Source organism: Epinephelus moara, chromosome 20 (assembly GCF_006386435.1).
Source record: "Epinephelus moara isolate mb chromosome 20, YSFRI_EMoa_1.0, whole genome shotgun sequence".
NCBI classification, from domain to species: Eukaryota; Metazoa; Chordata; class Actinopteri; order Perciformes; family Serranidae; genus Epinephelus; species Epinephelus moara.
In genome coordinates, this window is record NC_065525.1 from 30541430 (window position 1) to 30551863 (window position 10434).

The 10434-nt window shown below is 41.3% G+C and overlaps 2 protein-coding genes across 5 annotated transcripts in view; one reads left to right on the plus strand and one right to left on the minus strand.

Annotated features, from left to right (window-relative positions):
• The window catches only part of LOC126408173 (solute carrier organic anion transporter family member 1C1-like), a 29802-nt gene extending 24334 nt beyond the window's left edge, over positions 1 to 5468 (plus strand). The window contains exons 9-15 of the mRNA XM_050073578.1: positions 41 to 205; positions 857 to 1052; positions 1319 to 1484; positions 3212 to 3396; positions 4280 to 4344; positions 4679 to 4796; positions 4996 to 5468. Coding sequence (XP_049929535.1) covers positions 41 to 205; positions 857 to 1052; positions 1319 to 1484; positions 3212 to 3396; positions 4280 to 4344; positions 4679 to 4796; positions 4996 to 5221 — 1121 coding nt within the window. The 3' untranslated portion in view covers positions 5222 to 5468. The remainder of the gene's footprint in view (positions 1 to 40; positions 206 to 856; positions 1053 to 1318; positions 1485 to 3211; positions 3397 to 4279; positions 4345 to 4678; positions 4797 to 4995) is intronic.
• Positions 5469 to 5815: 347 nt separating this feature from the next.
• LOC126408181 (B-cell receptor-associated protein 29-like) lies at positions 5816 to 10150 on the minus strand. Of its 4 annotated transcripts, XR_007571841.1 has the most exons (9): positions 10002 to 10150; positions 9466 to 9572; positions 9171 to 9271; positions 8942 to 9089; positions 8656 to 8791; positions 8370 to 8466; positions 8137 to 8237; positions 7906 to 8046; positions 5816 to 6081 (listed from the first exon to the last, which is right to left on the minus strand). XR_007571841.1 is itself a non-coding variant. In XM_050073588.1 (8 exons), exons 2-8 carry the CDS (start codon positions 9555 to 9557, stop codon positions 8011 to 8013), a joined length of 711 nt encoding a protein of 236 aa, XP_049929545.1. In that variant the 5' UTR covers positions 9558 to 9572; positions 10002 to 10150; the 3' UTR covers positions 6109 to 8010. The 4 variants fall into 4 exon arrangements, 3 of the variants coding, with proteins under 3 accessions (XP_049929545.1, XP_049929547.1, XP_049929548.1); XM_050073588.1 differs by lacking the exon at positions 5816 to 6081 and having other exon boundaries at positions 6109 to 8046; XM_050073590.1 differs by lacking the exons at positions 5816 to 6081; positions 10002 to 10150 and adding an exon at positions 9896 to 9974 and having other exon boundaries at positions 6109 to 8046.
• Between the last annotated feature and the right edge of the window lie 284 nt (positions 10151 to 10434).

Below are 10434 nucleotides of genomic sequence, written 5' to 3' on the forward strand. Positions count from 1 at the left end.
TTTTTTTTTTTTTGTGGTCTTCATAAACTTTCCCACACAGAATTTCTGCCCACACTGAAGAGCCTGCTCGGAAATCCCGTGTACATCACGTTTTTATGCGTGACCATCATCCAGTTCAACTCTCTCATCGGGATGGTCACCTACAAACCCAAATACATCGAGCAACACTACGGCCAGTCGGCATCAAAGGCCAATTTCCTCATGGGTGAGCAGACTGCTTTGATGATTCATGATGTCTACCTTGTTTGGGTGATTTTTGTCTGGTCATTTTATCTTTAGTAGATGAGTTACATGCTTGTTCAAAGCCTGCGCTGCTTCGCTGTGTAAGGAAAGTATTTAAGGATGCAAAGTGATGTGAGCTGGATGGTCATCATAAGAGTTTCATGAGCCAGCTTTTGATGAATTTTTTATGCTCCAACTCCCACATCCCTCTTAAGTAAACGCTGCAGCCTCCAAACGACAGCCAGGTTTACTGAAAATCATTGGACACTCTGAAGTGACAGTTTGGCGATTATTTTAAAAAGCACACAGATTAATGAGACCAATTATGAGGTCAGCGTGATGGGACTGGAGACAGTGCAATAACAGCTCTTTTCCTCCAAATAACAGAATGAGTGAAGAGGGTGTTGGATGATGAGAGATGCATTTCTCATCCTCTCTACAATCAGTTTCATCTTTTACAACATGACTTCAGTACACTTTACATGAAATATAAATGAGACAGCTTTCTTATGAAGAGCGCTCTGACTTTGAGGCTCCGTTTGGGGCGCAATGTTGCCGTCTGATGTTGCTTGTCCATGTTGTCTCCTGATCCGCTCTCCCTTTACGAATCTGTTGTATTCTGCGGTTTGCCCAGGCATGATCAACATCCCGGCTGTGGCTCTTGGGATGTTCTCAGGAGGGGTTGTCATGAAGAAGTACAAACTGGGTATCATGGGAGCGGCTAAATTTGCCTTTGGGACCTCGCTGCTGGGATACTTCCTGTCGCTCTTTTTCTTAGCCATGGGCTGTGAGAACTCCAAGGTGGCAGGCATCACAGTCTCATATACAGGGTAAGTGATGTCTGGATACATTTCCCTCGTGTCTTAGTGGAATAGGTAACAATCAGAAGAAAGAGCTGGGTTTAGATTCAAGGAAATTCTACCAGATAACACTTCAGCTAACACACATCCTAGAGTTTCTTCTGTATTGTGTGCCTTGTATTGTTGCCTTTCTTTGTCTCTTTTGTCATATTCCATGCACAGTAAGAGTCCTTGCTTCTTATTTGATCATTTTTTTATATGAGCAGTCAATAATGTATGTCTATTCTCACATGCAGAGTGGAAGGCTTGTCTTATCAGGAGCAGACTCTTTCCTCTGACTGTAATTCGGGCTGCCTGTGCTCCAGAAAGGAGTGGGACCCCGTGTGTGGAGAGAACGGGATCACCTACGTGTCCCCATGCCTGGCTGGATGCACCTCCTCCTCTGGCTCTGGTAGAAATACGGTCAGACATCACTGACTTCATGACACACCTATATTTCTCAGTTGTTTCTCTGTTGACTAACAAACACAGTTTTAAGGAATACTTCAGTTCACATACAAAATCACCATTTCACCAACAAATCCAAAAATGAGAAAACTCTTGATGAATTGAAGTAAAAGGGGGACACGTTTAACAACAGCAAAACTATATCAAAATATCTGTTTATAAACTCTCACACAACTTTTTTAAAACTGGATAAAACTAAAATGAAAACTAAAATGGTAGTATACATATGTTTATACATGGGCAGATACACATTTGATACATAAGGAGACAGCAATATACATCAACTGTGATTGGAAAAATATCAGTCACAGTTATCTGTAGCCAATAAGTAAGAATCAAATACGGAATATCACACAGTTTTAGTGTTTTCATATACAGTATGTCAGAAATGGTTGCCATGTCCTGTAAAACTTACCTGTAGAGCCACCCAGTGTACACCTTATTTTCTCCAAGTGTAGAAAACTCATAAGATCACTAGCCCACATGACATGTGTTGGAGGCGCCTCCTGCTTCCACTTCATAGTATAAGGTGTCTAGCTATTAAGGAGGCAAAGGCAATAGCATTCAAATAGTGTTTAGGAAGAGGTATGTTCTCTGGAAGGGATAAATTTGACTCCAGAGACCATAGAAAATGTATTAAATGTCGATGTCTGAAGATTTGGACAAGTCCAGAAAGTATGAATGAGGGATCCTGTTACTGTTCTGCATCTGTTGCATAAGGGATCTGTCCCTGGATAAATCTTAAGTTTTCATTGGATAGATGAAGGCGAACTCCCACACAACTCTTGCAGTGTAATCCATGGCTCATTTATCCAGCTGTATGTTAGGTACTTCCCAAACACACACACTGTCACTAAAATCTTACTATTTGAAACACTTCCACATACGGGTGTCGCACCTGGGCAAGCGAGATATCATTGAGCAGAGTTCAAATGCACACACTCACTCAGACACAATACTCCTCCGTGTGAAAACTGTAAGCCGTGGGCATATGGCTAGATTAATGAGATTGGGATTGTACTGCGCAAATTGTGAGTTTGTAACTGGATGTTTTGATTTAGTTTTGCTGCTGTTGAACATGGCCCCCATTTACTCTGATTCATCAAAAAAAATTCTCAGTTGTTGGATTCTTTCTTCACTGTGAAGGCATGCGAGGAAAAAGTTGTACTCACAAATTGAAAGTATCACTGGTGATTAATTAATGTACAAATTGTTTTTTTTTAATTGAAGTATTCCTTTTAATATTTAGGCTTAATTACTGTGTTTCATTTATATAATGATCAATATCTGCACAGTAGCATGTGGCATTTCAGTTATATTGGCATGACTGTCCGCCTACAGCAGTGATACTCAACTAGAGTCTCGTGGGCCAAATCTGGCCTGCGACAGGGTGCCATGTGGCTCGTCAACATTTTCTAATTCACAATGAAAATAAGTTAATTCACAATGGGAATGTTTTTGCACTTTTAATAGAAATAAGGTGCCAGGGTGCCCCCAACAGAGGTCCTATATCCTCAAATCCTAGGAACACCCCTGTGTAAACCTGCCCTGTGTGGGGCTTCTGTGACCGGCCCCTGACCTCCTGTCATTTTGCAGAAGTGGCCCCCAGTCAAAGCACGTTGAGTATCCCTGACCTACAGGACAAGTGTTTCTATCATTCATAAACTTTTCTTCTTTATTAGGTGTTTGACAGTTGCAGGTGTGTAGCTCTGGCCGACACCCAGCTGGGCAACCTGACGGCCACTCTGGGCCAGTGTCCACGCGGAAACAGCTGTGACAAAATCTTTCCTTACTTCCTGGCTCTGTCCGTCCTCAGCTCCTTCATCATCTCTCTCGGGGGAACACCTGGCTTCATGCTGCTTGTCAGGTCTGTCGACAGCCCCTCTGTGGGATCACTGGAGTCCACATGCAGCCTGTTGTTGGAGCAATACATCATGTTCTCATTCTTAAACATATTACACATCCTGCTGTTAACAGAACAAATCATCACTTACATATGATACAGTGTCATCATACGTCAGAAATAACTTTTTGCATGAGTTTGCATGAAAGTATTTTTCAACTCTTTTACCTTCAAGACACATTTCACCCTAAAGTCAAACATACTTATTTTTCCTCTTAGCTGTTGTGCTATTTATCAGTCTAGGCTGTTGTAGTGTGAGTTGCTGAGTGTTGATGTTTCCATCTCTTGAATGAAATGGAACCGGCAGGAAATAGCACTCCGCTTGTGGTGCTCAAAGCACCAAAAATACATTTGAAAACTCATCTATTGCTAGCTCACCTAGCACCACTGAGCCAGCTAACGTTACAGCTCAGCCAAAAAGGGGGCCATTATTGTTTACATCTTGCGCTGTCGAGACATGAGCCTCTTATACATGAGTAGATGCACACTTCCTTCTGTGCTGTGATTCAGATGGTGGGTGTAGTTCAGTAGAAAGAAAATAGTTCCCACATAAAACTGCCTACAACAAGGTCTGTGGATTATTTTGTGTAACCAGGTCATGATTTCTGGAAAGAGACATTGCTGTTGACATGTATTTTTTGGCGCTTTGAGGACCACAAGCTGAGTGCCATCTAGTTCCATTGTAATCGAGAGAAGGCAGACATCTCCACGGCCGATATCTCCAACACTCTGCAACTCACACCAAAAACATTTAGACTGATAAAGAGAACCACAGGTAAGAGGGGAAATATGTCTTGTTAATTTTGGGGTGAACTGTCCCTTTAACGCCGCAGTCTTGTCTCTATAGGTGCATTAAACCTGAGCTGAAATCCCTCGCTCTTGGAATCTACACGCTGGCCACTCGCACCCTCGGTGAGAAGCATCTTTGGTATTCTGTACGTTACTGTCTAGTTCCTGTGAATGTCAAACACATGGAAATCTCCTAAGAGCTGACATTCAGCGTACTGTGTGTTAGAGTGAGCAGATTACTGGAATAATGTCTGTGGGTGTGTGTTTGGAAACAAATTATTGCTTGAAGCTGATATATGGTGTAGATATTTTTAAGGATCCTATGTGAGCACATATTTTTAATTAATTAGAACGATTATATTAAGTACAAAAATCTCTCATCTTGCTATCTCATCTTGAAGTAACCATTTATGTGGTCTTTGTTTGGAATACTAAGTTATTTTGAATTGCACAACAGCTGGAATACCTGCCCCGATATACTTTGGAGCCATAATCGACACAACCTGCCTCAAATGGGGAAACAAGATGTGTGGAGGAAAAGGAGCATGCAGAATATATAACACTTCAGCATACAGGTAATTACTGGGGCCTTGAGTTCACTTAGAAATAAGACAAAATGTCTATACCCAAGCTAGCTGCAATGCTCATTGACCAAATTATTAGATGGATGAAAATAGAGGGACCATGTTGTTGCTGTTAGACCCGTAATGCTAATACAATGCTTGACTCTTTCCCAGTTTGTCCCCTAACAGTCTTGCTTTCCTCTCTCTGCAGGATGGTGTACCTGGGCCTGACACTGGGCTTAAGGACAGTCTCCTTCTTCCTTTGTATTTCAGGCTTTGCTTCACTGAAAAGACATATCAAGAGGGAGGAGAAAAACGCTCTGACCAACGGGAGTGCGGAGCTGGAGTCACTAAGGAAAGAGGAGGAGAGCTCCATACACTGTGAGCAGTTTATACTGTCCTTGGACTGCAATCCTGACAGAGAGACCCGCTTGTGAGCTTCAGCACAACTTCGGTCTCTTCTGACTCGGTTCGTATAGAAGAACACACACTGTGGACACTTTTTCATAGCACACAGAGTATATATTTGTGCAGGATTTGTGTAGATGATGAGTCATTAAAAAAAAAAGACAATTTCTGGAATGTATAAGTTTATGTGTTTGTGTTTTTTCATGACTGGAAGAATTTTGTAGAAAAAACAATGTAATTGTGCTGTATTTTCTATGTTGGTCTTGGTTTTTATGATTAAACTTGCTGAAATTATATTTTGCATTCATATATTAAGGTGCTTGAATAAGATGGTTAAACACCACTGTGTTGGAGGAGCTTCAAAAGTGGGCACTGTACACTGTGTTTGTGTATGTGTTTTCTGTGTAAGGAAAAATAAGGTCAACAAGCAGCAGGCAACACAAGTGCAACAGCTGCCTGTTGGCACACAGAGGGGAAAATACCACTTCCTGTCCAGATGTAACAAAAGGCATTCCTTCAGAAAGATGAAACCTTTTTTTTTTTGTGTCAGTGTGGCACCAGCCTTTTCAGTGGCTCCATGATTGATCGCAGTATGACACTGAGAAACACACTATCTGGGGTTATGTTTATTTTTCATGCTCGTGCCTTTGTCATATACCAACCAAACAAATTACAAAATGTGAAGAATAGCCAGGCAAGTCAACATCAGTGTGTCACATTATACACATCAAGGTTTGAAGGTAGATCTTCCATCCCAGGGAGCCCAGTCTCACTCCAAAGTCGTGGAAATCCGGCACTTGGGCAGTGCCTTGCAGTGTCAGAAACAAACGAAAAAAGGCGTCCTTTAATGTCAGCATGGTGTTCTGGTGGTAGCCATTTCTCAGTGATCCTTGTGAGTTCAAAGACCGATAATTAACATCATTTGTAATAATCTAAACATCTGTTAAAACAGTGGTTCCCAGCTAGTCCAGCCACAGGGTCCAGATTTCTCCTTCGTCCACACAGTGTCATACTTGCATTTGTTCATGTCACTGAGCTAGTTTGTTGTCTCTCTCATGTAGCTGTCCATTACAGCAGGAAATGGTACTTCAAAGTAAAAGCATGGTGCTGGAAATTCACTGTACTTCAAAGTAAAGTGTATTTTTTCAAACTTGACATGTTGCGAGTCACTTGCGGTCCATTCAGAATGGACCAGGACCAACTTTTGGGACTAGGACCCAGCAGTTGGGAACCACTGTGTTAAAACATAGATGTTGACAATGAACAAATGAACACATCAAGTCAAGTGCACTCCTCTTACTGAACAAATGAAACGGTTTTCATCAGGATTCGTCTACATGTCGTCTGTGTGAAAGGCTGTTAGCAATAAATTAGAGCTCATGCCTACCATAAAAATACAATGACTTAAAGGAACAATGTGCAAGTTTTAGGGGGGTTTAGTGGCATCTAGTGGTGAGGATTGCAAACTGCAACCAGCTGAATCTTCTCCCAGTTAGAATTCCTTCAGTATTAATTGTTCAGGAGGTTCCTACTAATAGAAAGGGGTAAGAGGTCTCCTCCTGTCTGAAACAAATAGACCTGTTGATTAAAACCAGGAAAAACAGCGAATAAAAAAAAAAAAGAAATCAGTGACGCTCTCCCCACAGAGGAGCTGCCAATGCAAAAAGGCAAATGGCCCTGTCTTATTTTATTTATATATTTATTGATAGGTATGATGCAATTAACATAGTTCTAATACAGAATATGAGACTGATGTGTTGTGCAGAGAGTTTATAGCTATTGCTAATTTTCAACTCTAGACCTAAAATGTTATTAAAAATACACAGTTTAAAACACCATACAACCACAATACACTATAAACATGGGAGGCACAATAAAATACAAAAAACACAATACAAACATCACAACATATCCCACAATACATCTACTACAATAGACATCACTATACACATACCACAATACACCAAAACACTGACACTTATACCCCTAAAGATTTGAGGGCATGTAGCTAAGAGTGGCTACAGCTCTGGTTTGCTTTTAGCCAGCACTTGACCTTTGTTGTGAAGGATTTTAAATCTGTAATCAGTTTGATTTCAGTTGGTAATGTGTCCCAGAGTTGACAGCCCTTTGTGGAAAAAGCTCATTGTCCAAATTTCTAGAGCTAGTGTTTGGTTTGTCCATTCTGGGCTACTGTAAAACAGGAAAATTGTTACTTTCAGGTTATTAAATGAATGAAGAAAACATAGTTATTGTATTTTATTTCTGCCAATATATCCCCCTAAATCCAACACGCTGGACCTTTAAAGTACAGCATGTATGCATTAGTCATTGTGTGCTCACAGGAGGACACTATTATGGAAATCTCTGAGTAAACAGGTGAACCATCTCTGCAGCTTAGTGTAATGAACTTCAAGGATGTGGTCAGGTATTCATCATTCTTAAATGTTAGCATTAGCAACAAGTATGAGCCCCCCGAGACGAAATTCAAATTCATTTGTACCCTTTTATTACTCATAAGTAACAGGCAAAAATAAATGGTTCATGTTCCTGATAAAGACTTTAGTGAGAAGATGTTTTCAGCATTTGAAAATAGACCTGCTCCTGTTTATCAGATACACTGCACTCTACTGTTTGTTTAATCCCATCAAATAAAAAAATTGTGCCTCTGTTCAAGCTTCAAAGGAAAATGAAAGTTATAAAAGATAATACAAACATTGCCTCTGGTGGCTTCCTGCACACAGCACACAGTTCTGGTGTATAATGAGAAGAAAAGGTGTCGAGGAGAATCCTGGAAACAATTGTCACTGTGTTCCTGTTGTTACTGATCCTTTTTGTCTGCAGGACTCTGGAGATTCTGTGGATAAAAAACACGATTAAAAACAGAGTTTCTCCAGTATTAGCAGGGTTAATATACAGTGAGTATTTGTGATTTGGTGTGTCTTACCTGGAGATGATGATGTTCCGTCAGTAGTCTGTCGTACTCCTGTGCCAGACCTTTGGCCTGCCTCTTCATGGCCTCCACTTCAGCCTGAGACTTGTGCACAGCTTCACACACAAACAGCACTACAGTTATTCATTTTCTAGCTTTACATGAACCTGTTATTATAAGAATGTTTCTCTGGTTTTACAAGGTATAACTGCGGATCATCCTGTACGAAGGAAGCGATGATTACTCACCCTCCTCGGCAGCCTTAACTTGATCTGCCAGCTTCTTAGCCTCCAGCTTCAGTTGCTGGTTTTTCGCTGACATGGCTTTTTCCTCGTTCAAGAGAGCCTGAGAACAAAGGATTCTCCTTAATTACCAAAAGAGTACATAGAAAATACAAATAGCACAAATAGTTCTGTGGAAAGTATGGCATGCATTAATATCTACATACCCAACATGAGTCACAAACATTTGGAACACACTTTAAGACTGTAAGACAGAAATTAGTTTCAGTCCCGTCATCAGATTAAGTCTCACTTGTTTGAGCATCAGGTTGTCGTCCTGGTGCTGCTTGGCTGCTTTGACAGCACTGTCCATTTGTGCCTGCAGACCTGCACTGTCCTCCACACAGACAGCAACCTGGTTTAGCAGGGTGACAATCCGACGCATGATACTGTGACAGAGGTCAGGAGAAGATGACAGCAGGAGGAAGAAAAAGAAATGCAGGACAAGACAGGAGCTCAGAAAGTGTAGCGTGCAGTTGTGTGGAATGGAAATGGTTCTGCTACTATACAATACTATATAGAAAAGAAATGAGACTAACAGCCAGAGGAAGAGCGAGAAGCCAGAGATGTAGAGATTCCTCTGGGCTCTGAACAGTTTCATGTGGACGTTGTCGTACAAATTTGGGTTCACCTTGGCGTCGTGCATGGGCTCGGGACCTGAGTACTTCTGCACCTCACGGACAGCATCTGGAAGTGGGCAGGGGGACAGAAGCATGACGGATGCTGGCTGGTCTACATAGTGTTATTCAATGTCTGTCACTTGCTTACCGAGGAAAAGAACAATAAGAACCATGATCATAGTAAAGAAGCATTTGTTCCAATATGGAGTCAACCAGTTCCATATCCTCCAGCCGAAAACTGAACGCCATCTACAAAGCAGGTTAAAAAAAGGACACTGTGACTGTAACACAATAACAGTAGATCTACACAGAAAGGACATGCATGCACTCTGCTGGTCATGTGTGTGAAGTGTCACTTTCATTTTTCTTATTTACAAATGAAACTCCTGCACAGGAAGCTGAACATGTAGTGCGAAATGGGTTTGTGTGTTAAATTGCGGTACCTCCGTGCTGATATGAAGGGTATACACAAGATGAGGTTGACTGCTATCTCTGCATAGAGGAAGAAAGCCACAGCCGTCCACTGGAGAGTCATGGTGACTGTGATTTCCTGAATAGATTAACAGGTTTCATTAGCTGCATGTATTGTATGACATGTAGAATATGTAAGCCTCACACTTCCAGTATATCCTTCCGTATCCCTCTATTTCTCCATTAAACAAGTGTCAATAGAAGGGAATAAACATGCAAAATTACTTTTCTTTTTTCTTCTTTGCCTACTTAACTACATGCAGCATATACTACTATGCTATGCTCCTCTTTCATATGGTAGAGTGAGTTTTAAGCACACACACAAATGTTTCTGCAGGCCTACTTCAAACAGACTCTCTGCTGCAGGAACTCAAAGCCCACCTGCTATTTATAGGCTTTTACCTCTAAATCTATTCTTACTCCTCAGCTTTAGTATCAAGGGCTCGTTTTGTTGAAGAGCTGGAGGTGGTCGATCTATTCCAAGCAATAAATGGAATTGTTGGCTTACCAGACAAAACTTGTCCGATCAGAAGAAAGGGAAAGTCCAGACACGCATGCGCTCACACACACATGCACAACAGCTGCTGGTGAGCATCTGAGGAGCCACAGCCCTAAATAAATCTCTGCCGGTTATGTTGACATCTTTGGTCAGCCCCTATGGATTTGTGACAGATCACAACCTGACTGACCCAACTGACCAAACACTGTGTTTTCAGTTTACTGAATGAGACTAAGGTTTGTGTTTTTTTTAATCTTCTGCACCAGTTTTTATTTCTGGTGTGTGTGAGCGTGTTTGCTGATGTCTTCTCATATTTCATGTCACAGTACAAAAATAGTCATGTGAGGGAGGGACACTCAGTCTCTGTATTTCAGTAATAATTAAAGCCTTGGTGTTTGTTTTTATCCCAAAGTCTCTGAAATGAACAAGACATTTTTTCCTT